The sequence below is a fragment of the Puma concolor genome, chromosome C1 (assembly GCF_028749965.1).
Source record: "Puma concolor isolate L17-30 chromosome C1, mPumCon1.1.hap2, whole genome shotgun sequence".
Classification (NCBI taxonomy): Eukaryota; Metazoa; Chordata; class Mammalia; order Carnivora; family Felidae; genus Puma; species Puma concolor.
The window spans coordinates 112,252,638-112,277,669 of record NC_141674.1 but is presented as its reverse complement, the minus strand read 5'-3'; the positions used below and the strand labels follow the sequence as shown (position 1 = coordinate 112,277,669).

The 25,032-nt window shown below is 44.9% G+C and overlaps 1 protein-coding gene and 1 non-coding gene across 5 annotated transcripts in view; both read right to left on the bottom strand.

Annotated features, from left to right (window-relative positions):
• The window catches only part of CYP27C1 (cytochrome P450 family 27 subfamily C member 1), a 38,305-nt gene extending 21,560 nt beyond the window's left edge, over positions 1-16,745 (bottom strand). The window contains exons 1-6 of one of the 4 annotated variants that reach the window (XM_086718330.1): positions 15,509-16,745; positions 8,853-8,974; positions 7,499-7,698; positions 5,674-5,883; positions 4,460-4,623; positions 343-509 (exon numbers count right to left, since the gene is read on the bottom strand). In XM_086718330.1, coding sequence (XP_086574456.1) covers positions 343-509; positions 4,460-4,623; positions 5,674-5,883; positions 7,499-7,698; positions 8,853-8,974; positions 15,509-15,919 — 1,274 coding nt within the window. In that variant the 5' untranslated portion in view covers positions 15,920-16,745. Of the gene's footprint in view, positions 1-342; positions 510-4,459; positions 4,624-5,673; positions 5,884-7,498; positions 7,699-8,852; positions 9,048-15,508 lie in introns of all 4 variants that reach the window. The other 3 variants (XM_086718328.1, XM_086718329.1, XM_086718331.1) reach the window with 3 other exon arrangements.
• Positions 16,746-21,549: 4,804 nt separating this feature from the next.
• Positions 21,550-21,622, bottom strand: TRNAM-CAU (transfer RNA methionine (anticodon CAU)). The gene has a single exon. It is a non-coding gene; the product is annotated as a tRNA-Met (tRNA).
• Between the last annotated feature and the right edge of the window lie 3,410 nt (positions 21,623-25,032).

The window sequence follows — 25,032 nt, the reverse complement described above, 5'->3', positions numbered from 1 at the left end:
AATCAGTCTTGTTCTGGTTTACCTTCAGAGGAACAGACACCTAGGAGTACTGATCCAGGAGCACACTGGGGAGCGTGGTGAACCAAATCACTAAAGCAGAGGGCTCCAAAGGGCTTTATGAAGAAAAATTAATATTTCAAACTGTAAAACAGAATAGCCTTTCTACTATTCTGACAAGGTCAGAGAGGGAACAAAGATAGCCATAAATAGCTCCTTCCTCAACATTTCGGCCACTGAAGGATGTTGGCACATTTGTTTTGGACCTGGTTTTTAGTCAAAAGCATGAGTCGTCACGATAAAAAATCAGAGACTTAAAAGGCACAGTTTTGGCAAGGCTTTTACCTCAAGGTTTCCTTCAGCAGAGCTCTGACCAATGGGACTTTAGGGACATCGGCTGCCGTTGGGACATGTCTTTCCCCCAAATTCTTAACTATCTCCCGATACACGGTCTGCTGCACTTCTGGGTGCCTCGCAAGGAGATACACTGCCCAGGATAATGTGAACGATGTCTAATAAAGAAACCGGCAGACATAGGCACAGGAGTGAGCAACACCAAAGATTTAAGCAGCAGGCAACATCAGGCATGAAGTCATGTGAACATAAGCATATGTGAAAAGTCACGTTCGTAAAACTCCATCGGAGTATGTGAGGTCTTACCAAAACAAAGGTGAGTTTCCTAATTCACTCCAGAAAAAAAAAATACTTTGGAAAGTCACATCAATTGTGTGATTCAATTGCTCTTTCGATAAAAAGCCAGAGGAAAAATTATGTTAGAACTTCTTTGGATCACTTAAAAGCAATCTGCCTCCTCTTCAGTGGAGTCTGAGAGGACTTGGGGATGCTGGTCAAGTCTGGAAGTTGTGCCTGGAACTTCCTGTGACCTTCTTTGCAAGGGTCATCTGGCTTTTGCTAGAAAGGGCCTGAGACTGCCCATCAGCCTGGGGAACTGTTCAACCTTCTGGCATTCCATAGCCCACAATAGCTGGGCGAGGCCCGCTCTGGCTGCCTCATCTGTGGCAGGATTACTCATTAGCTCTAGTTTCCATGCACTTATCAAGTAAAGCAACCTATAAGGATTTAATAACTCATTTATGCAAAACAGTGTCTTTTTTTTTTTTTTTAAGTAGGCGTTCACACCCAGCACGGAGCCCAACTCAGCTTGAACTCTCGACCTTGAGATCAAGACCTGAGCTGAAATCAAGAGTCAGACACTTAACCAACTGAGCCACCCAGGCACCCCAAGCAGTGTCATTTTTTATACCACTCAGACTGAAGAATTACATTTCTGGTTATTGAGAATAATTCTATTTTATCCTCCAAGACTTTCACCACATTTTCACTATTATCTATGTGACTGTGTTTCACTCTCTTATAAGCAAGGAAATTCCACAGTATAAATGCCCTTTCTTTTGCCTAAAAAAAATTTAAAGTAAGTCGGCCATACTGATATCATTTCCCTGTAATAAATATTATATGTGTTTAGAGGGCAAGCTCTTCTGTAATATACATAATGTACAAATTCTTCTTTATAAATGGTAAGGGAATCACTTAGAAATGTCTATTAAAATTACATTTATGTGGAAAAACCAAATGCGGTATATCCAGACAATGGAATATGACAGGCATACCTTGGAGACATTGAGTGTTGGGCTCTAGACCACCACAATAAAATAAATATCACAACAAAGCAAGTCAAATGAATTTTTTGGTTTCCTGGTGCATATAAAAGTTATATTTACACTATACTGTAATCAATTAAGCATGAAATAGCATTATGTCTTTAAAAAAACCCAATGTACATACCTTAAAAAATACTTTATTGCTAATGGGTAAGGGGCAGTAAGGAATATACTCCTGAAATCATTGTTGCACTATAAGCTAACTAACTTGGATATAAACTTAAAAAAATAAGTTAAAAAATAATAGTAATTAAAAAAAAGAAAATTAAAAAAAGAAAAAAAATACTTTATTGCTAAAAAATGCTAACCATCACCTGAGCTTTCAGCAAGTCGTAATCACTGATCACAGACCAGTGATTCTTTATTATATATATTTATATATTGTATGTTACAACAAATATAATATGTATTATGTTACAACAAATATAGCAATAATGAAAAAGTTAGAAATGTTGCAAGATTTGTCAAAATATGACACAGAGACACAAAGTGAGCAGGTGCTGTTGGAAAAATGGCCCCACCAGACTTGCTCAACGCAGGGTGGCCACAAACTTCTATTAGTAAACACACAAACAAACAAACAAAAACATTATCTGCGAAGCACAATAAAGCAAGGGATGTCTGTCCTTGGTAATAAAAAAGAATAAACTGCTTTGAAGTCATTTTGCTGAGTGAAGGAAGCTGGGTGCAAAATACACACTGTATGTATGATTCTATTTCTATAAATTTCTAGAAAAGTGCGAACTGATGCTCAGTGTCAGAGAGCAGATTGGCGGTTGCCTGGGGCAGGGGTGTGGGAAGAGATGGACTGAAATAAGGGTGAGGAAACTGCAGGGGTGGTAGGAATGTTCAGGATCTTGATTGTGGTGGTGGTTTCATGAATGACTGCATTGTGCTTTATCCTGTATCTGCCAGCAATTTGTATCAAATTGTACCGTTTCGGTGGATGCAGTTTCTGGTGCATATATTACACTGTAATAAAGGGTTTGTTTGTTTGTTTGTTTGTTTGTTTGTTTTTAAATGTTTATTTATTTTTGAGAGAGAGAGCACAAGTTGGAGAGGGGCAGGGAGAGAGGGAAAAACAGAATTTGAAGTAGGCTCCAGGCTCCAAGCTGTCAGCACAGAGCCTGAACGGGGCTCGAATTCACAAACCGTGAGATCATGACCTGAGTCGAAGTCGGATGTTCAACTGACTGAGCCACCCAGGTGCCCCTAAAGGTTTTGTAAAGTAATAAGTTAGGAAACGAATATGAAGTTGTGAGACCGTCCCTTCCTTTCTGTGCTCCACCTCATGTGATGCTCTTAGCTACCACCAGGCGGCAGGAGGCACAATGCACCCAAATCTGCTTAGAGGCAAGGCCATCCACTCACTCATCGTTTCCGCATTCAAGGAAACCCACACCACCCATCACATTCCCACAGCTGATTAGAGTTTTCATTGATCGCCTTGATTTCATTGGTTAGTTTGTATTTGATTGAAATTGTTTTTGTTTTATGTTGTGGAAGATCCATAAGAATAAGGAGTGTATGTTAATGTTTTTGCTTTTACATGTTTATGTCCCATTATAATAAAAATAAGTCAACTTGGAGGGGAGGGGTGCTCCCTTTAAACAGGAGGTCTGTGCCTTATTCCTGTTTCACTACTTCCTTTTAGCAAATTTAAAAATGTCTCTGTAACTATACCCACATGTGTATCATTTTCCACACATGAATAATGGTATCCTATTATACATTATTATAATGATTTTGGAGAAAACATGGTTCCCACTCCCAGCCAGTAACCCATGTTAACAATCCGGTGTGCACCCTCCGTACCTCCTCCACATGCACACAGACGGGCCAGTGCCAAGCCACCGTTTGCTTTACCAACATGAGCACAGCACACACACTTTTCTGCACCTTCATTTGTCACTTAACAGGAGGGTACAGAATTCCCACCCAGTCACTTGGCAGTACTGTTTCACTCTGACGGCCACCCTTCCTTGGTCACAGTACATTATGCATCTGCCACAATAAATCTATTCATTAGGATTTTAAGACTGATACGCACACATGTTCATAACTCAAACTGTTCATTACACTTCTCTTTCTTTTTTTAAATTTTAGAGAGAGAAAGCACACGTGTGCAAATAGGGGAGAGGGGCAGGCGGGGGGGGGGAGGGAGAGAGAGAGAGAAAGAGAGAGAGAGAGAGAGAGAGAGAGAGAGAGAGAGAATCTCAAGCAGGCTCCACACTCAGCACGGAGCTGGACATGGGGATCGATCCCATAAGCCTGGGGTCGTGACCTGAGCCTAAATCAAGAGTCAGATGCTCAATCGACTGAGCCACCCAGGCGCTCCTACACTTTTCCTTCTTTCTGCCCTCTTTAGTAAGTTTTGGTTTAAAAGTTACATGGCTTTATGAGATGAACCGTGGAGCTCTCCATGACCTTTAATACTTTAAATGATAAACAATAAGGTTTTTAACGTCTGTGCCTTCTTCATTTCTGATATCATGAAGGAATGGTTCAATGTTTGCAAATCAGGAATGATTTTTCAGGCATTAAAACATAATTGTTACTTTGCGTGTGTGATAAGTGAATGGGGATTACCTTTTTTGCAGAATTACAGTTTTACGTTTGAAATACATATATATTATTTAAACGTTAGAGTTTTCTCCTGGAGCCTTTCAGCAGTGAGGCAGGCGTCCAGCTGGTACAAACACGTATGAGATTACTGGGCAAGGCCACCGGCTTTCACCACGCTCTGCTAATGGAGAAGACAGAAAAGCCAAGCCGCTCACCGTGTCGACGCCCGCCAGCAGCATCTCGGTCATGTTGGCGTAGATCTCCTCCAGCGTCAGCTCCTGACTGAGGAAGAGGCAAGAGAGCAGCCCGCCCCTCACTGTCTCCCCTCGGTCCATGTGGCACTGTATGTCCCTCAGCTTATTGTCCACGTGGATCTGGCCTGTTTGAAAAGAGTATTCCTCTTGAAAGACATTCTGGTTGAGAACAATCTCTTCGTCCTCCCGATAACTTAATCTGTGGCAGGTTCCAAAGCTAATTTACCATCAATCTGGGAACCTCATCAGTGGGCCTGTCTGTATAAATGAATGAAAAGTTAAAGACAAGCTAAGCATCTTTTTTTTTCCTCTGAAAATAATCTAGAAGATATTTGCAAATGTTCGCTTTATTCATCAAATAGCCAAAAAAGGATTGGAGTAACAAGAATACAGATCCTTCCCCCCCCCCCCCACTTTTTTTTATCCCACCATGTTTCCAGAAGGGGCAATGGATTGACTATAAAAGCCATGTTACCATAAAAAAGATAGTGGCATAGTAAGTCCATCAGGACACATATATTCAAATGAACGTTGGCCTCTTCAAAAGGCACCGTAGGATACTTCTTTCAAAGTTAGTATTGTTCTAGAAACACTGTTCTAATAAACATTTTGGAAATCTTTTGTTTTGGGAAATTCTTTTTTTTTTTTTTTTTTATGTATTTAAATTCAAGTTAGTCAACATACAGTATAGGAAACTTTTTTAGTGAAATTTTTGGCCATGTAGGAAAACGGATCTTGCTTTGTTGAGTTGGAACAAAGTATTATTTCTTAGTTTGTTTCACCCAGTAAGAAAACAGGAATTTGTCTCTTCCAAACAGCTGCAAAGAAGAATGTTCAAATGAGTGTGCCCAGGCCCACTCATTTTCAGCAATGACAGAATTACTGGACTAAAGACATCGTCTCCCTTAGGCAACATTTACTTGCCTATATCACTGCTAGCAAGTTTGCCAAAATGAGAAGAATCTAAAAATGAGAAATTGGTCAGGTTGCTTGTAGTAGCCACCCATACGCTTTTTTTCATCCAAGAAATCTGTCCAAATAAGCGGTCCAAATAACATGTGTCAGCTCATCCCCCGCGGAGCTCCCCTCTGTCTGCACAAGCGTTAGATACACCACGAGTAAAGGCAGTCAGGTCGGCTGGCTGGACAACAGGTGCCCCTGAATTCTTCACTTACTGAATTTGAAGAGTCCGTCCCAGGACCTGCAGAATTCCCGCCAGGGTTTCGGGACGAAGGGGCGGAGCCACCGGGGGATGGCGCCCGCGTACATGGAGGTCTTGAACATGCTGAACATGAGCCCCAGCGCCTCGATGTAGTCCACGGTCAGCTGCGGGACGCTGTTTTCCAGGCAGCCCAGGCGGCTCTCATACAGGATGGTGGCCACTCCTGCCCGGGAAAGAGAGTTTAAACCTGCTTCTAGGTTACTTGCAGTATCAATAGGCCATATCTAGCCACAAAAGTCACTTTCAAAAGCGATGGAGCTGCCCTTTGGAAGGGAGGCTCTGTTCCACCACCGGTCGTCTTCTCCACCACCTCCCGGGTTACAGGGCGCTGCACACTCGGTGCTGACAGCCGGCAGGTCCTTCCTTCCACCTGGCGGGGCTTCACCTCATCACACCCCCCTCCCCACGGTTTGTTCTACACCCAGGACCCAAAGCACCCAACCTATCGGCCCCTTGCCCAACCTTGGGGAATTGAAAGGTGGCTCCTCTGGGCCACAGAGTGGGGAGCCCCTGGCCAAGAGAGCCATAGGAAGAGAGGGAACAGCCTCAATGCATCAGGATTTTCCAGTGTTTACAACTCCACCCTGTTGATTGCGTTACTAGATTTGGCAAGCATTACTAGAACTTTAAAAAGTTCACTTAAAAATTAAATTTGAAGTAAGGTAAGCATGCGTTAAAAAAAAAAAAGAGGGGGGGGGCAGGGCACCTGGGTGGCTCAGTCAGTTAAGTATTGACTTTGATTTCACCTCAGGTCATGATCTCAGTTTGTGAGACCAAGCCCCACTTCAGGCTCTGCATTGACAGCACAGACCCTGCTTAGGACTCTCTTTCTGCCTCTCCGTCTCTCCCCCACCCTCTCTAGTGCACACATGTGCACTCTCTCTCTCTCAAATAAATTTTTTAAAAAATCTTTTTAAAAAGGAGAGGGGCGCTGGGTGGCTCAGTTGGTTAAGCATCTAACTTCGGCTCAGGTCATGATCTCACAGTTCATGCATTCGAGCCCCGCGTCAGGCTCTGTGCTGACAGCTCAGAGCCTAGAGCCTGCTTCCTATTCTGTGTCTCCCTCTCTCTGCCCCTCCCCTGCTTGTGCACTGTCTTGCTCTCTCTCTCTCTCTCTCTCTCAAAACTAAATGAATAAACAATTTTAAGTAAGTGAGTAAATAAATAAATAAATAAATAAATAAAGGAGAAAACTGACAGAAGTTCCTTAGGAAAAAGCAAAGTACAGAATAAAGTGGTATGCTACTGTTTTGTTTCATTTTAGGTAAAAAGACTATTCACATGTATCCCCTTGTATGTGCATAAAATATCCCTTGAAGACACTAGTGACCTCACCAGGTCAGGAGAGAGGGAGAATGAGGGGACTTTTCAGTGAATACCTTTGAGATTTGATTTTTGATTTTAGGACATGGCAATGTCCTACCCGTCCCACACAAATTTTAAAAGCTACAATGACTATAGTAGAGGCCCTCTGAACTTCTAATGGTTTTTACAAATTGTGCTAAAGCAAGATGTACGGTAATTTAGGAGCATGATTCTTGAGTTAAAAAGACCCGATTTGAGACTAAGTTTCTGCCAGTAAAAATGGAGATGGTTTGTCAGTTTGCCCACGTGCAAACCAGTGGCGGTACACCGGGCTCAGTTAGCAGGTGAGGGTCACATGTGTGGGTACAGGGCTCAGCACAATGCCTGTGGGGACACAGGACATGCCCAGTGAATGAGAACTCCTATGTTTGGCACATGTCCGTTCTTCCATCTCCCTCCTGACTTCACCTCACCTTCCATTGAATATTTGAAGAAAAGGTCATTGATACTGGTCACAGTCTCTCCATCTTCGGCCTGGCTCCTGAGGATGTAGATTCTTTTAATTAAATCTGCAATAACTTGGTTGATTTCTCCTGAAAAAATGGCCACGTCTCTCGGTTTCAGAATTCTTTGTCTCAATACACGTCTCATCTTGAGCCATTGTTCACCCTCCCTAGAAGAGTAAAGTGAGTTTCAAATAATCTTACTTCCATTGACATTCTGGAAAAGAACTCAGAGAACCTCTGAGAGCTCCCCCAGCCATAAAAAAGCCAGCCAGATCTGCCGATCCCATTGGAATTAAGACACTGTGCAGGGGGAGGGGAGTAACTTCAGTCTCGCAGTTGGTCAGAGCTTTAACGGGAAGCAAACTTTAAGGGGAAAGATTGCCACTGGGAATATGATTTCCTTTGAAAAACCTTGCAATAATATTATAATAAAGAGACATGAAGCTGTTGTGATTAGCAAAAGAGAGAAAAGTTTATGTGTATGAACTGCTGAGCCCTGAACTGAGCTCCGGGGTCCACAGCGATGCAAGCCGCAGGTGATAGGGCAGAGAGCAGAGACCTTTTCTAGCATTTGGTCACTCCCCATCTGGGGCCAGACTCACAGGGAGGAGGTGTTTGATTATTTCCCTCAGAGCAGAAGTTGAGGGATCCTGGTGACATCCAGTCACAGCTTTTATTTACCTCATTTGAGAAACCGATGGTTGTATTTCTCCCTAGTTCATATATAAGGGCATATATACCAAAGAACCACAGATAGAATTTCCAAACCAAAGGGATTTGGACCAGGGGATCCACAGAGGCTTGTGTTCTCCTCCCTGCCTGAGACTGTGCTGATTAGCTCTTTCTTAGAGGGCACAGAGGTCTCCGTGAGGCTTGTTTACAAGTAATAATCAAAGCCTGTTGTGAGTTGGGAACATCATCGCATGGTGATCCACGGAGGAAGGCTCTCGGCCCTTCCCCAGGGTCTCCTAGAGTAGCTGCCTGCCTCCTCTCCTGCCACAGAGAGGCTCTGTGAGCACCCGCCCCACCCTGGTTGTCACTGAATGGACACCTACAGCCTCAGAGCACTGCTTGAGAAACAGCTCTCCCCCTTTACCAGGCTAGTGTGACCCAGCCTTGTCCCTGCCATCTAACCTCTTCCCAGAGGAGAAGGGACAGGGCCCTCCACACCAGTATTTAGGAAATCACACAAGGAGGCTGTTTTGACACTATTCCACTGGGAGTTCTACAATTTATTAAGGCTGGTTTTCAGAGCCCAGCATCCAGGCAGGGGTCTCCCTGGGCTCCCCACTCCCACCCATGGCCTGACCAGGCCACATACTCACGCCGAGATGAGCCCGGTGGATCTCCCTCGTAAGTGTCGGTACTCCTGCCAGGACCCCATGTTGGCTCTCTGGGGCGCAGCCCCCTCTGCCCGGAGCACCTGAGCCACCATGTCTCGGTCTGCAATAGATACTACAAACTGAGGACCAAAGTGAGACTTGAAGATTTTTCCATATTCCCGTGTGTGCTTCTGCTGCAATACCATGGAGAAACCAAAAAAGGAAAAAATGCACAGATATGATATACCTTTGACATGAACATTTCTGTGTTTTAGGGGAGCAAAAAACTGGGGCAGAGGAAAGCTCTACATTATACAGAGCTGAATCAGAGTTGTGACTTTAAATATTCCTGAGATAAACGTACTTTCACATCATTAATCATATTCACTAAGTTTTCTTATTCTTTAGAGCTATGTTTTTAACAATACTTAGCTGTGTGGAACAACAAGAGAGAAATGTCATTATGGGTGGAGATGAGTTGCAGAGCCTTCAATGGCCTGAGCCAAAAAGACTGTGCCAACCCCCTGTTCCAGGCCCTCAGCTGCTCTGCCTCCCTACTCTGCAGAGGGAGAACCCTCTGCAGACAACCTGTAATGAACCTGTAAAAATAGCCCCCAGTGCGAAAATGAAAGAAAAGTCATCCAGATTAGAAAGAGAGAAGTAAAGCTATCTCTAATCACAGATGACATGATCTCACATACAGAAAATTCTAAAGAATTCACTAAAAAACTGTCAGAATTAATAAACAAGTTCAGCAAGCTTGCATGACATAAGATCAAAATACAAAAGTCAGTTGTATTTCCATACACTAGCAATGAACAATCCAAAAGTAAGATTATGAAAACAATTCCATTAATAATAGCATCAAAAAGAATAAAATGCTTAGAAATAAATTTGAGAAAAGAGTGCAAAACTAACACTCTGAAAACTATAAAAGATCATTGAAAGAAATTAAAGAAGAGCTAAAAAATGGAAAGATATCCCATGTTCATGGATTGGAAGATTTAATATTATTAAGATGGCAATACTCCCCAAACTGACCCATAGATTCAACATAATCTCTATCAGAATTTCAGTTGGCTTCTTTGTAGAAATTGACAAGCTTAAAATTCATACGGACATGCAAGGGACCCAGAATAGCAAAAATGACCTTGAAAAAAAAAAGAGTGAAGTTTAAGGGTTTCCTGATCCCTATTACAAAACTTTCTACAAAAACAACAATAATCAAAACAGTGTAGTACTGACATAAGAATAAACATCTAAACCACTGGAGTAGAATTGAGAGTTCAGAAATAAACCATACAGGCTCACTTGGGTAACTCAGTTGGTTAAGCATCCGACTCTTGATTTCAGCTCAGGGTCATGATCTCATGGTTCATGGGATTGAGCCCCACATTGGGCTTTGCACTGACAGCACAGAGCCTGTGTGGGATTCTCTCTCTCCTTCTCTCTCTGCCCCTCCTCTGCTCTCTTTCTCTCTCTCTTTCTCTCTCAAAATAAACAAATGAACTTGAAAAAAGAAAGAAAGAAATCCATACATTTGTGGTCAAATGATTTTCAACAAGGATGTCAGTGCCAAGACAATTAAACAGGTAAATAGGAAAAGAATAGTTTCTTCAACAAACAGTACTGGGACAACTGGATATCTATAGGCAAAGAATGAATTTATATCCTTCTCTCATGCCAAACATAAAAATTACCTCAAAATTGTTCAAGCCCTAAATGTAAGAACCAAAACCATAAAATTCTTAGAGGAAATGATAGGGGTAAATCTTCAGGATCTTGAATTTGGCAATGGTGTCTTAAGATACAACACCAAAACCCAAACAACAAAAGAAAAAACAGATGATTGGATTTCATCAAAATTTAAAAACTTTTGTGTTTCAAAGAAAGTAAAGACAACCCCCAGAATTGAAAAAATATTTGCAAAGCACATATATGATAAGGGATTTGTATGTAAAATATATAAAAAACAACTCAATAAAACAATGAACTTATTAAAAACTGGGCAATTATTTGAATGGACATTTCTCCAAAGAAGAAATACAAATGGAGAATGAGCAGATGTAAAGAAGCTCAACACCATTAGTCATCAGGGGAATGCAAATCAAAATCACAATAAGACACCACTTCCCACCCACTAGGATGGTTATACTCAAACAGACAGGTAACAACAAGCCCTGGCAAGGATGTGGAGAAATCACAATGCTCTTACACTGCTGGTAGGAATGTACATAGTACAGCCACTTTCAGAAACATTCCGGCAGTTCCTCAAATGATTAAATAGACAGTTACTACTTGGCCCAGCAATTCCACTCCTAGACATAAATCCAAAGAAATGAAAGCATATGTCAAAAATAAACTTATACCAAATATTCACAGCAGCATTATTCATAATTAGCAAAAAGGTGGAAACAATCCAAATGTTTCTCAACTGATGGATAAGCAAAATGTAGTATATGCTTACACTGGGATATTATTTGTCCATAAAAAGAAATGAGGTACTGGTACACGCCACAACATAGATGAACCTTGAAAACATGATGCTCAGTGAAAGAACCCAGATGCAAAAGACCACATATTATGATTCCAGTTATATGAAATGTCCAGAATAGGCCAGTCTATAGAGACATAAAGTAAATTAGTGGTTGCTGAAGGCTGGGGGAATGGAGAGTTGGAGAGTGATAGCTAAAAGAAACAATATGGGGTTTCTTTGTAAGGTTATGAACCTGTTCTAGGATTGACTGGGGTGACTATTGCATGGTATGTAAATTATACATCTCAATAGTGCTGTTACCAAAAAACAATGAGAAATTACAATAAACGTAAATGGGTTAAACAAATAAATAAGAGAGAAATAGAGAGAGAGAAAGTACCCTCTACCCTGGGTCAGTGTGGCATAGCCAAGGCTGAGCATGCGGAAAATGACTAAGTCTCTCTTTGGCATCTACCAACATTTCTTATCACCCCAACTCTTTGCCTCAGAAATGGCAGGCCAGAGGGTCTGTTGTCTTTCCATTCTTCCTTCTACTCCTTAGGTAGAAGATGTTCACTTCCTTATCAACCTGGATGACATTCTCCCCCCCATAGATAAAGACACTAAGAATCAACTGGAATGTTCCTCTGGGTCTCTGAAAAGGAGCCACTGATGAGATGAGTGTTAATAGCAACTACTGGGAAATGGGTCATTTCTCAGGCGAATCCAGCTACTGAATGGGCACCATCAGCACAAGGGAGCAACTGACCAGGCGGGAGAAAGAACACACTTTTTGCTAGTGGACTGCAGAACAGTATAGTCAGTCCTAGCACTTAGAATTTGCCTAGACATTAAGAGCACAGACTCTGGAATTTGAATCTTAGCTCACAGTTTACAAGCTAAGCACCCTTGGGAAGTTAAGGTCCACTGTACTTCAGTTTCCTCACCTGCAAAACAGGCAAATAATAGAACTTGCCTCACACAGAGGACTTGGAACTGTGCCTGGCACATGAAAAGAGCTCTAGAAATGTTCATTATTAGTATTTACTTGTTATTATTACAGTTTACAAATTTCACCTGACCTCACAATAGGTTGTGAGATGGATGAGGATGGTCAGACTTCTGCGCAGATGAAGCAACTGGAGTTCAGGGAGAATAAGTTATTAGCCAAGACTCCACAGGTGCTTGTGGAGGGCTAGCATGAGAACACAGGGCCCTCCTGTTCTGTCCCATCTGAAATGGCTGCTGGTGACATGGGTCAGGGTGTATGCTCTACCACTAACTAGCTATGTGACCTCAGGCAAGTGACTCCGCCAACACTTTGGGCCTTTTCCACCTGTACATGAAAGACTTGATTGGGGCTCCTGGGTGGCTCAGTTGGTTAAGTGGCCGACTTCGGCTCAGGTCATGATCTCATGGTTTGTGAGTTCAAGCCCCGCGTCGGGCTCTGTGCTGACAGCTCGGAGCCTGGAGCCTGTTTCGGATTCTGTGTCTCCTTCTCTCTGACCCTCCCCCATTCATGCTCTGTCTCTCTCTGTCTCAAAAATAAACAAACCTTAAAAAAAAATGTATAAGCCTTGATAGAACTCTCTGTGATCACGAGTCGAGTACAGTAAGCTGGAGGTATGGTAACAGAATAACCCTCTTCCTCCTACAAGTGCCTCAGGAGCCTGGAGAGCAGGGCAGAGGGCTTTCCTAGAACCTTATTCAGTCTGGAACAACCTGAGCACACCTCAAGTGGGGAAACCCAAGGCCATAAAGCACTCCTGTGGGGTCCTCAGAGGAGTCACAAGGGGATTCGTGCTCTTGCAAATGAGCACTATTTGGAAATAAAGGAAAAGGGGAGCCCAGAAGGACAACCAAGCTGGAAACCCTTGGGGCCCATCTGCCATGTTGCAAGAAAGCACAGATGAGTCAGTTCTATGACTGTCCTCTGACAGGTGTGCACCACCACTCATGACGGACCATGGTGAAAGGCATCATCTGAGCCTCAGGCAGAAGGGCAGGGTTTAGGGTGATGGCCAGAAGCATGGCAGATGCAGGGAAAATACCCATCTGAACTGAGACACTTTCTGGTTGTGGAGAGGTGGCCTTCTAGGTGGCTCCTCCCAGAGATGTAGGTTTTAACAGTGGTCTGCTTCTCAAAGAACCCTGTGGGGGGAAGGGGGAGTGGGGGGGGGGGGGGAACCAACAGGGGAGGGGGGTGCTTAGACTGTGAGGATAAAATCAGATAGAAGCAGAGGTAGATAGAAGTAGATAAACAAAAACAAAAAAAATCAAGCCGTATTGACTTGTCCACAGTAAATAACAAAACATTGCAAATCCCATTTTAAAAGTATCATCCTGATATCTTATGTACAGATTCCACATGGAAAAGAAAATCATTTTTCACCTCTAAGAAGCATGTCCAGGAAAAAACTGTGTAGGGGATGGAGAGAAGGGGCAGGAATTTCAACCAAATTAAACTTGTTCCTGGGGCACCTGGGTGGCTTAGTTGGTTAAGCCTCTGACTCTTGATTTCAGCTCAGGTCATGATATCATGGTTTGTGCGATCAAGCCCTGAATCTAACTCTGTGCTGACAGCATGGAGCCTGCTTGGAATTCTCTCTCCCTCTCTCTCTCTCTCTCTGCCCCTCCCCTGCTCTCTCTCTCTCTTTCTCTGTCTCTCAAAAATAAATAAACATTAAAAAAAATTTTTTTAACTTGCTCCGGAGTTCTACTGTTTTTTCTCCTAATGAAGTTTCTGCTTCTCCAACCCAATCAGGGCCTCTGCACCATCAGGTATGTTTATTGGTTGAGGGAATGACCTTGACCACACCCGGGGTGGGTGTACAAAAGGAGGAGAATAAGCTTTGAACAAAAGCAAATGGGGGGGGGGGGATGGGAATGGGGAAGGGGTCTTGGGAGAAGTCAGAAGGCCCAGAGCCCAGAAGTAAGTGTGCCCTGGGGTGCGAGCCCTGAAAAAATGAAGTCAAGTGGAAGAAGCAGCTGCCACAGTCAGTGAGAGGAAAGGGGATCCGACGACCCTTGATGGGGAGGATCACCTTGCAATGGAAGACAGATTGCAAATTGCGGTGGGGAGAGGAAAGGCAAAACTCGGGTCAAGATGGGAAACTGCACTCTGCGCCGGTCCCAACATCCCCCCCCCCCCCCCCCCCGTAGTTGGAACGACTAGGTCCCTGCCCCAGTCCTGGCAGCCTGCCCAGGTTCATTGACATTCGTGTGGTGACCCCATCATTTAAGAGGCTAAGCTACCTGTGGCCTCTGAACCTCAGGTTTTGGAGGGTGGGAGGTGCTTGTTTTCCATTTATAAAACACAACCCAAAAGGCCTAGAAACGGACGCCACATGACCTCGGTCTGTTAGACACGGTGCCCTGGAGAGCTCCGAGCCGCTCTCTGCGCTCCCGCTCCCGGGGCTGGACCGCGACCCCCTCTGCTGGGCGCACCAAGTCCCGCTCCCGCTCGCGCCTCCGCCCGCCGGTGCCTCCTACCTGGGGACCGCTCCCCGGCACCCCTCCCCAGGCTCCCTCCCCAAAGCCCTCTCCCCCGCGCGCCTGGTCCGGGGACCTCGCCCTCGCCCTCCTTGAGGCCTCTTTCTTGGCGCCACTTGCTCGGCGTCCCTCCCCAGCATCCGCTGCCCGGTACACCCTCCTTGGGGTCCCTCCTGGGCGCCACTCCTTGGCATCCCTTTCCCCGCTGGGCCTTGTGCCTCCTCCCCAGAGCGCCCTCCCCGGCGTCCCTCTCTGAGCCCCCCTCCTGGGTGCCTCCTGCCCTGAGTCCCCTGCCCGGTGCCCCTGCCTGGTGACCCTTCCCTGAGCTCCCCTCCTGGGTGCCTCCTGCCCTGTGCCCCACCCGGTGAGACCCCTCCGGGGCGCCTCCTTCCTGGCGCCCCTGCCCGGCGTCCCCTCCCTGAGCCCCCCTCTTGGGCTCCTCCTCCCTGGCTCCCCTGCCCGGCGCCCCCTCCCTGAGCCCCCCTCTTGGGCGCCTCTTCCCTGGCTCCCTTGCCCGGCGCCCCCTCCCTGAGCTCCCCTCCTGCCTGGCGCCCCTGCCCGGTGATCCCTCTCTGGAGTCCCTCCCGTGCGCCCCTCCTCGGCGTCCCTTTCCCGGCCTGGCCCGGCGCCCCCTCCCCGAAGTCCCTCCTGGGCGCCCCCACCCCCCCCCCCCTCCCGCGCCGCTACCTGTATCTCGTGGATGCGGCCGAAGCCGTCCTTCCAGAAGAACTCCACCAGGTTGGCGAGGGGGTGGGGGCCCGGCATAACGGCGAGGCTCCTGGGCCCCTCGGTCCGGCCCCCGGCCCGCGGCGCCCCCCGCCGGCCCGCTCCTTTGTCCTCGGCCCGCGCCCCCGCCGACAGCCGAGCGCCCTCGGGCCGCCACCGCCGCGGGGCCCCGGCGTCCAGGAGCCCCCAGCGCCCGGGCGCCGGGCTCCCACGGGCTTTCAGGACTCGCGCCAGCAGGGCCATCGAGGCCGCCCAGGTCGGTGGGTCGACTGAAGCAACTTTTTTGTGTAGGGAGCTGCCCTTTGGGGCGGCTCCTGGCTTCGCTTTAACTGGTGCGCGCGGCGCTCCTTCGAGCTCATTCCGCCTGGGCATCAGTTTACACAGACCAGTATTAAAGACTCCCTCCCCTAAGGCTGGGGGAAAGGGGGTGGTCTGTGGTTAGACTGCCGGAGAACCAGGCGGTTAGCTTCTCTTCACATCGCACTAATTCACCCCTTAAGCCTTCTTTAAAACCACAAAATTTTAAATTCAACCCTATTTCTGGCCATGGCCAAAAAAAAAAAAAAAAAAAAAGGAAAGAAAAGTCTACTGGGATTTGAAAAAAACATTTTTTCTTTAAAAATTACTATGGAGAGTATACGCAAAAAAACGAATTCACCTTTTTTTTTTCATATTTTGGAAACCGCGCTTTATGATTTCAAGCCTTGCAGTTATAATTCAACATGCAGAAATGTTCGTTTTTGCACATAGCTCGTGATACTGTAAAATGGCCACATGATCATTTTACCACAAGTTCCCGTGGATAATTGCGCGGTCTCCGTTTGGCCTCCAAGGGCCTCCCGGCTTTTACCCCAGCGCACCCCTTCAAGAAGTGAGGAAGTGGGGTGCCTGGACATTGGCTTGAACGTTTGGCCTGTTTCCGGTCTCTCAGCAAGACCGGTCCTGTTGCACAGGCTGGGAGAAAGGAACGCAGCTCCTAGGGAAGGTGAGAAGAGAGCGCGGTTCGCCAGCAGGGGCTCAGACCCCAGGGCCTGGCTGCAGAAAGGAAGCGGCCGCCGAGGGAGGGACTTGGCGTGGGACGGCCTAGGAGTGTGTCCTCAGGTTTCAGGAAGGGAGCCCAGATTCTGAATGAGCCGCTCAACCACTTACTCCGAAAATGGAGAGCGTTACTTAAGACCTCATGCAGGGCGTCCTAGTGCAGCCGGAGGTGAAACAGCAGCGATAACCGAAACCGAAAACTACAAACGCCAAGTGTTGTTACCACGCAAAACATAACCCACTTTTTGACTAGTAGTTTACACCTTTAATGCTCTGTTAAATCTCCACTAGTTTTATAATTATAGTAAGTATGAAAGTGAAGCAAAGGGGCGCCTGGGTGGCTCAGTGGGTTAAGCGTCGGACTTCGGCTCAGGTCACGATCTCACGGTTTGTGGGTTGGAGCCCGGCGTTGTGCTCTGTGCTGGCAGCTCGGAGCCTGGAGCCAGCTTCCGATTCTGTGTCTCCCTCTCTCTGTCTCTGTCTCTGTCTCTGTCTCTCTCTCTCTCTCTCTCTCTCTCTCTGCCCTTTCCCCAATTGTGCTCTCTCTCAAAAATAAATAAATGTAAAAAAAAATTAAAAAAAGAAAGTGAAGCAAAGGTCAGTTATTCAATTTCTAGAATTTACTAGTAAGTACTCAGCAACTCTTATTTCTAAAGATAGGTGCAAGAGATTCAAAGAGTGAGACACTGAATCTGCCTTTGAGGGCTCATAACCCGTGAGAGGAATACAGCAGGTACACAAATCCAAGCGGGATTACCATCAGTGTCATAAGACCGGTACAATATGGGGGGATGTGTGGGAAAGAGCCATCACACCCAGTTGAAGGGCGCTGGTGCAGAGGAAAGACCTCTGGATTTAAGTAGCATTTTTTTAAAATATACTTTATTGTCAAACTGGTTTCCATACAACACTAGGTAGCATTTTCCGCAGGGTTTGAAGACAGGGCTCAATTTCAGCAGGCAGAAATGGGGCAGCAATTGTGCTAGGAAAGTATCAATGGGGCGCCTAGGTGGTTCAGTCCGTTGAGTGACTGACTCTTGATTTAGGCTCAGGCCATGATCTCAAGGCTAGCGCCAGACCCACATCAGGCTCTGCGCTGACACCAAAGAGTCTGCTGGGGATTCTGTTTCTCCTTCTCTCTCTGCCCTTACCACACTCTTTCTCTCTCTCTCAAACTAAACAGACTTAAAAAAAAAAAAAAAAAAAAAGGTGGAGAGTATGAAGAATGGCACAATGACTTTGTTCCTAGAGACTTTTAAAAATATTTCTGAGGGTAACTGGTCCTACGGAACAAAGACACCCCTAAGCAATTCAGTCCATTCTAGACAAGCTGTTAAATACAGATTTATATGTAAAGTGATTAAAAACACAGCTAGTTCTTTATTAGGGCTAACTAAGAAAAAGCCTGCAGTAAAGATAGGAAGGTAGAAGAGAGTAAAAGCAGATAGAGAAAGACCAGGAGGAAGAAAGATTTAATCATCCACAGAAATAGGTTTTCAGGGAGTACCCTTGCTCTCTCTGTCTCAGGGTATCATCTCTGGTAACTTGTAAAGCTAACTCCATAATCGTGGATCCAAATAAAATTAGTTCTTCATATTTGCCTGACACTCTAATGAAACTAAGCCAAAGACTACTTCAGAGTCTCAGTACAGTGGTATAAATTATCAATCTGTAATTCTGCGATAGAACAGTGTACTGTTTTCTTATTACTGTTCTGTAGCTAATTATTTTTAATGGAAAGCACAAATGAACCCAGAAATAGAATAAATCATTCTGATTGGGAAAATTTCTTTCAATCGAACAACAACAAATTATAAAGTAACTTACTTTGGTCTTTGTGCTAGTTTTTTCTTTTTTTCTTTTCTTTTCTTTTTTTTTAGTTTAAATCCTAGTTAGTTAACATATAGTGTAATAATGATTTCAGGAATAGAATTTAGTGATTCATCACTTACCCAGGACTCATCCCAACGGTTGTCTTCCTTAGAATGCCCCTCACCCCGTTAGCCCATCCCCCCACCCAACACCCCACCAGCAATCATCAGTTTGTTATCTGTATTTAAGAGTCTCTTATGGTTTGCCTGCCTGTTTTTATATAATTTTTGTGTGGATATTTTTCCTGATGAATATCACTTTTATAATTAAAAAAGTAGTTGATGTAAAATAAAGGATTCTCATAGTTGTGGGGAAGTTTAATGGGAGAAAATAAAGGGTAGAATGTTGTAAGAATCTGAAACACAACTAAAAAAATGATGAAAAAAAATGGTTTCTGAATAGGAAAATACTGTCCATGTGTCTGTTCCTTTCTCCCTGAGTGAGCAAGAGAAACAAACATGAGACTCTGATTTCAAGTAGACAGGACAGCATTATTTGTCCCCATCTGACCTGAAACCAGGAGATTTTGCACAGCTGTTTTCCCTCAAGAAAACCAGTTTGTTGGCAGCACAGAGGGAAACAATGAGGTGCCCTTACCCAAGAGGAAATAAAGGAAATAAAGTTGCCCTCTAGAAGTTGGACGAATAAATTCTACACACAGTAACCAGCCATCTGTGAAAGTAAAACCAAGATACAGTCTTTAAAAATCTCCCAGAACTCAAATCAAGGTGACCTCGGATGAATCCCTGGGATGTGAAACTGGAATCTGAGGGCGGTTGGTAAGCAAAGCTTCACGAAGTATATTCTTGGGATAGAACAGGGATGATCAAATAATCTCAGAAAAGAGGACTCTTGTACAAGACGTTCTAGGAAGCAAGGCTTTCCTTTCCAAAACCCGAATTTGCCGGTCAAGGTGGGGCAGGAACAATTTGCCAAGATTCTCCTGGTCTCTCACCCACGCTGGCTTCCTGTGCTCTGATTCCAGGCCACTGATTGGTTTCTTTTACCATCTGGAGAATTAATGATGTTTCAAAAAAAAAATGAATGGTGTGATCTTGCTACTTGCCCACACTAGTCAAGAAAAAGACAAAACCAAAAGAAAATGAAACAAAAGTATTCCGGAAGACAGAACTGGGAGGTCTCAGATGGTCTTTCTGTGAGCCTTGTTGCCACGTAGCCCCAACAAGAGGCAAAGAGAAAAACTTCCCTCTTCCTGAAAGGTATGTGGGAATTCTCCAGTGGGGTTCATTAACCGGCAAAGCTTTAGAAGGAGTTGTCTGGCTGCCAAAATAGCTTTAACTTCCCATAATGAAAAACTGTTGCTTCCACGAACTGGCCTTGTGAAGTATTGGTTTGCATTTTAATAAGCACATATTGAGCAACCCTTTCATCCAGCTAATTGCCACAGCTACCCTATGACCTGGGCACACGGTTCCCATTTCTATGAGGACGCAGGCTTCAGCTCCAAAGAGCTGAGTCAGGAGGAGTCCAGTTAACCCTGAATCTGAATCTGCTTCTGCGTTTGCTTTCCCTACACCTGCTCTAATGTAAGTGAAGAGAATTCAGACTAGGCCAGTTCTCCATGCATTAGCAAGGGAGACAGGCTTCACAGAACTCCCCATTTCTTAGATACTGGTGATGTGATAGATTAACAAAGAATGGCTCTGGTGAATTCGGAAAGAAAGGCTGCATGAGGCAGAAGGCCCCTCCATTGTCTCCAGAAGACTTCGGTAGGAGATGAGAATTGTTTGCTCACTCTCCCTTTCTTGGAGAGCCACCTCCTCCTCCTTTCAAAGATGCCCTGCTCAGTCCAAGTGGTTGGGAGGGGGCCGGCTGCCCTCGGCCCCTCACTCCAGGGTGCTCGGAGTCTTCAAGGGACTTTGCTAGAGCATCAGTACAGGTGCTCTCTTGTCTGGGGACTGCAATCCGGAAGTCCCTGGGAGTGTCTGTCCCCTCACACATAAAGAGCACCTCATTGAGAGCTTTGCAAACAAAGGAGAGAGAACCCTGACACCCTCATTTGAGACACTGGACCCATCTGTGCCCAGAAGAGGCCTTCCACCCTTTCCCTGATTTCTTGGTTAGGTGAGTCAGCACATTATTTTGTTTTCATGAGGGGGTGAGTTAATCATGGCCCAGGGTGAGGTCTTAACTCTTGCAGACACAGAGGCTGCGAGTGTCTCATTAATGAGCATACCTGCCCAGAGGAACGGGAACTTTCAATTATATGATTAATTCACAATAAGAGAGAGAACTCACAGTGTACCAAACATTTCCACTGATCTTACCAGGACACTGGAAACTAAACTATCAGAAGGTTGCCTGGTGAGGACGGCCCAGTCTTCCTGGCTGTCACAGATCTGTAACCCTTGAGCCCCAGCTGAACTTGTTTATGTAAGTTACCCAGCCTGAGTCTAGAACTGTAAATGTCCTAAGGGCTGGGATTGTGTCTGACTCATGGCTGGATTTCTCCAAGCCTAACACGGAGCTGGCACACAGTGACACTTACAAATGTCAAAACAAATTTCAGTTTCAGTTAGCAAAATAAAAAAACCAGTCCCTACCACTAAGAGATATAAGCCACAAAGCACCTACTTGCTAAATGGAAACTTTCCCTACAATGGCAAGACATGACTTTGACATTAGCCACATGACCCCCCAGTAGCTAAACAAATTGCTGACCCAGCTGTCATTGAAGGAGGCTGGTGTAGACCAGAAAGCCCACGCATTTCCCTCTACGGTCCTCTGGAACGTTGTGCTGTTGCCCTAACCCAGGAGCTCTGTGGAACAATTGCTTCCGTCCTGCATGGGTGCCGACACCCCACAGCAGCCGTGGCACCCAGGACACAGGGGCTTCATATATTAACATATTTTTGTTGAGTGAATGAATTCCCTTGTAACAAATAAGAAACAGAGGTGAACACGGGTTAAGTAGCTTGTAATATCATATTAAATTATGGCTTCTAAGTTGCCTAAAATAGCTCATTCAAAGCTTGCTTTTCATTTTGTTTTGTGAGCACCAACTTCTCATATAACTTGAGAAGAGTTTAAGATGGAGTTTCACTTTAGAATTTTTTTTTAAGTAAGCACTATGCCCAACGTGGGGTTTGAACTCAGGACCCTGAGATCATGAGTCACATGCTCTACTGACTGAGCCAGCCAGGCGCCCCTTACTTGAGGAGTCTTATCTTGTATATGTCCCTTAAATCCTTTTACTTATGTTCCTTATTTGAAAATACAATAACAATACTAATATCTGAACACACGAATTTTCATTCAACCATCTCTACACCTTTGTCTAGACAGCTCACTGGCTGGTCATCAGAGAAAAGTTGAGTAGCACGTCCAGAGCCCTGTGGCCAGCCAGTGGCCTGGAGAATTCTGTTTTTTCCGACTTGCAGGCCAACTCTCTCTCTCTGCCTACCTGCCTGTCCTTTTCCCACACACGCTCTGATAGCAGCCATAGTGTAGGTTTGGAAATATCATACTCATGTATTTCATCAACTCCAGAATTTGATGAGGTTGCAGTTCATTTGTGGTGACCCACGATTGTTGAATTCCTCTCTGTGGAAACCAGTAGGCTAGGAGCTGGGGCAGGGGGGAGGGGGGCACCAAGACAAGTTGACCAAAATGTGAGCCTCTCTGCCTGGATGCCAATTCCCATGTCCTTCGTCCACTGAGGTACAATTCCAAGTGGATTCTTTTTGGAGTACAGCTTGATAAACACATACAGTTGTGTAACTACCACCACAGTGGAGGTACCCGTCTCATCACCTCAAAAAAAAAAAATCTTCAGGTTCCTCTACAGTCAACCCACTAGGTTGGGGTTGGGCCCCTACAGTTCTGTCTTTTCCAAAATACCTTAAAAATGGAATCCTACAGACAATAGCCTGCTGAGTCAGGCTTCTATCACTTCACCCATGTTGGTCCATCACCAGGCATTTGTTCCTTCTTATTGCTAAGCAGTATTCCTTTATAGGACTGTACCATAGCCTGGTAACCACTCTGCTCAACTAAAGACACTTGGGTTGTTTCTAGATTCGGGGATTATGAACCAACTCACCCTAAACATTTATGAACAGGTTTTTGTGTGAACAAATACATAGGAATGAGAATGTGGGATTCACAATGCCTTTTTCTGCCCTCAAAGGTCTTCTGCCCTCTTTAGGACTGACTGTATCATGTTTTGTCTCTTCTTGGTCAAGCAGTCAGTCAGCATGGGGCCCACAATAGATGAGATGGTTTTCTAGCAAAGGGAGGTACGCCTGGAAGATCCCAGTATTTTCCCACAAAATTACCCCAACTCCTGAGGCCCTTGTCAGTCTAGTGAGAAGAGTGCCCAGGTTTCCAATGTCCATGAAAGCCTTCTCAGCATGTAAAAGAGGCCCTGAAATATGAGGAGTCCAGGCACCAAAATATACCCTGACAAAAGCAGGCCACCAGCAAGGCTTTCTGTGTGAGACAGACCTACTCAAAATCAAACTGTCCTCCCTTCAACAGTGGAAGGAAAAGCGTTAATAATAACTATAAAGTATTGAACATTCACTATATGCCAGGCATTACACAGAGCAGACACTCACTTCAATAAGCCCATGGCCACCCAGAAGTAAGCAGTTCAATCAAGGTTCAAGCCAGGCCTGGGGCTCCAAGCCCACAAATGTAGCCAAGCACCGTGTGCTCTCCTAAGCTTCACCACAGCATCAGAGGGCAAAGCATGAGCAGTAAATGATCTCTGAAAAATGGCCTAGTGTGTGTGAAGCAACATTGTGTGGAAAAACAGTATTGTAGACAACTTCTAATGTCCCAGATCCTAGACCCTGATCTGAGTTGGGGCCAAGCCTATACCTTACTACTTGACCGTGGGGAACTCACCCAAACCTCTTACCCCTGTATCAGATATGTCTATCTCATTTTTTTTTTAAATTTTTTTTCAACATTTATTTATTTTTGGGACAGAGAGAGACAGAGCATGAACGGGGGAGGGGCAGAGAGAGAGGGAGACACAGAATCGGAAACAGGCTCCAGACTCTGAGCCGTCAGCCCAGAGCCCGACGTGGGGCTCGAACTCCCGGACCGCGAGATCGTGACCTGGCTGAAGTCGGACGCTTAACCGACTGCGCCACCCAGGCGCCCCTGTCTATCTCATTTTTTAGGTGAGGGCAAAGGATGGTTTGAAGAAACAGTTAAATCCTAAACTGAAATCTTAATATACTTCTGAAGACCTTCTTTAAGATGAGAAATTTGTCAGGGAGCAATAGTACGTATTTCTAGTGAAGATCTACTATGGAAATATTTTAAGAAAAGACAAAAATTCCAGAAAAGAAACTGGAAGAAGAAAAAGCAAAAAGCAAAAGATCGTTTGTTTGCAACCAACACATTACTTACTTTCCTAGCCAGCGTTTTTACCCTGGGACTCCCCAGCCTCAGGAGAGGAGACAGAGACAGTGGACAGGGCCCCCTTCACATGGAGCTGATGTTGCCAGTGTTCACAGCAGAGAGACAGGCCACGGAGAAAACTGGCTTCTGTCTCAAGCTAGGAGGGCCCCGTGTAGGCAAGTTATGTGAATGAAGGATTTCCAGAGAGAGAAAATCCACTCTTAGCCACTGAACCTTCCTTGCCTCCCCTCTCTTCTTGGGCTCTCCCTTTGCTGGCCACTCCCAGGCAAAGGAGGAAAGTACTGACAGCCTTTGGAGACCACTGACGAGGTTCCAATCCTGAAGTTTTCCAGTTGCCTACCCTGTGGTCCAGCAACTCAGTCAACCTCTCTGAGCCCCAGTGTTTTCATCTGAAAAACGGAGATGATAATAACTGGGCACTTGGTAGGAGCATCCATAAGAAAATCCATAATCTCATATTTACTAAAGAAAGACTAAAGCTTTCTCCTTAGTATCAAAAACAAGACAAAAATATCTGTTCTTGCCAATTCTATTCAACATTGTACTAGAGGTTCTAGCCAGGGCAATTAGATAAGAAAAATTAAAAAGAGGAATCCATATTGGAAAGGAAAAGGTAAAAACATGTCTGTTTGCAAATGACATTATCTTTTTTTTTTAATGTTTATTTATTTATTTATTTATTTGAGAGAGAAAGAGCAGGGAGAGGGCAGAGAGACAAAGAGAGAATCCCAAGCAGGCTGCACATTCAGTGCAGAACCCAATGTAGCGCTTGATCCCACAACCCTGGGATCATGACCTGAGCCAAAATCAAGAGTTGGACGCTCAACTGACTAAGTCACTCAGGTGCCTAACATGATCTTATATATAGCAAATTGTGAATACACACACACACACACACACATACACACACGCACCTCAAATATTTAAGCTAACAAATGAATTCATCAAAGTTTCCAGGACACAAGGTCAATATACAATATTGGTTGTACTTCTACACACTAGCAATGAACAATCCAAAAATAACATTAAGAAAACAATTCCACTTAAAATGGCATCAAAAAGATTAAAATACTTAAAAATAAACTTAACAAAAGAAGTACAAGATTTGGAGTTAAAAACTACAAAATATTACTGAAAGAAATTTTAAAAGACTTAAATAAATAGAAAGTCATCCATAT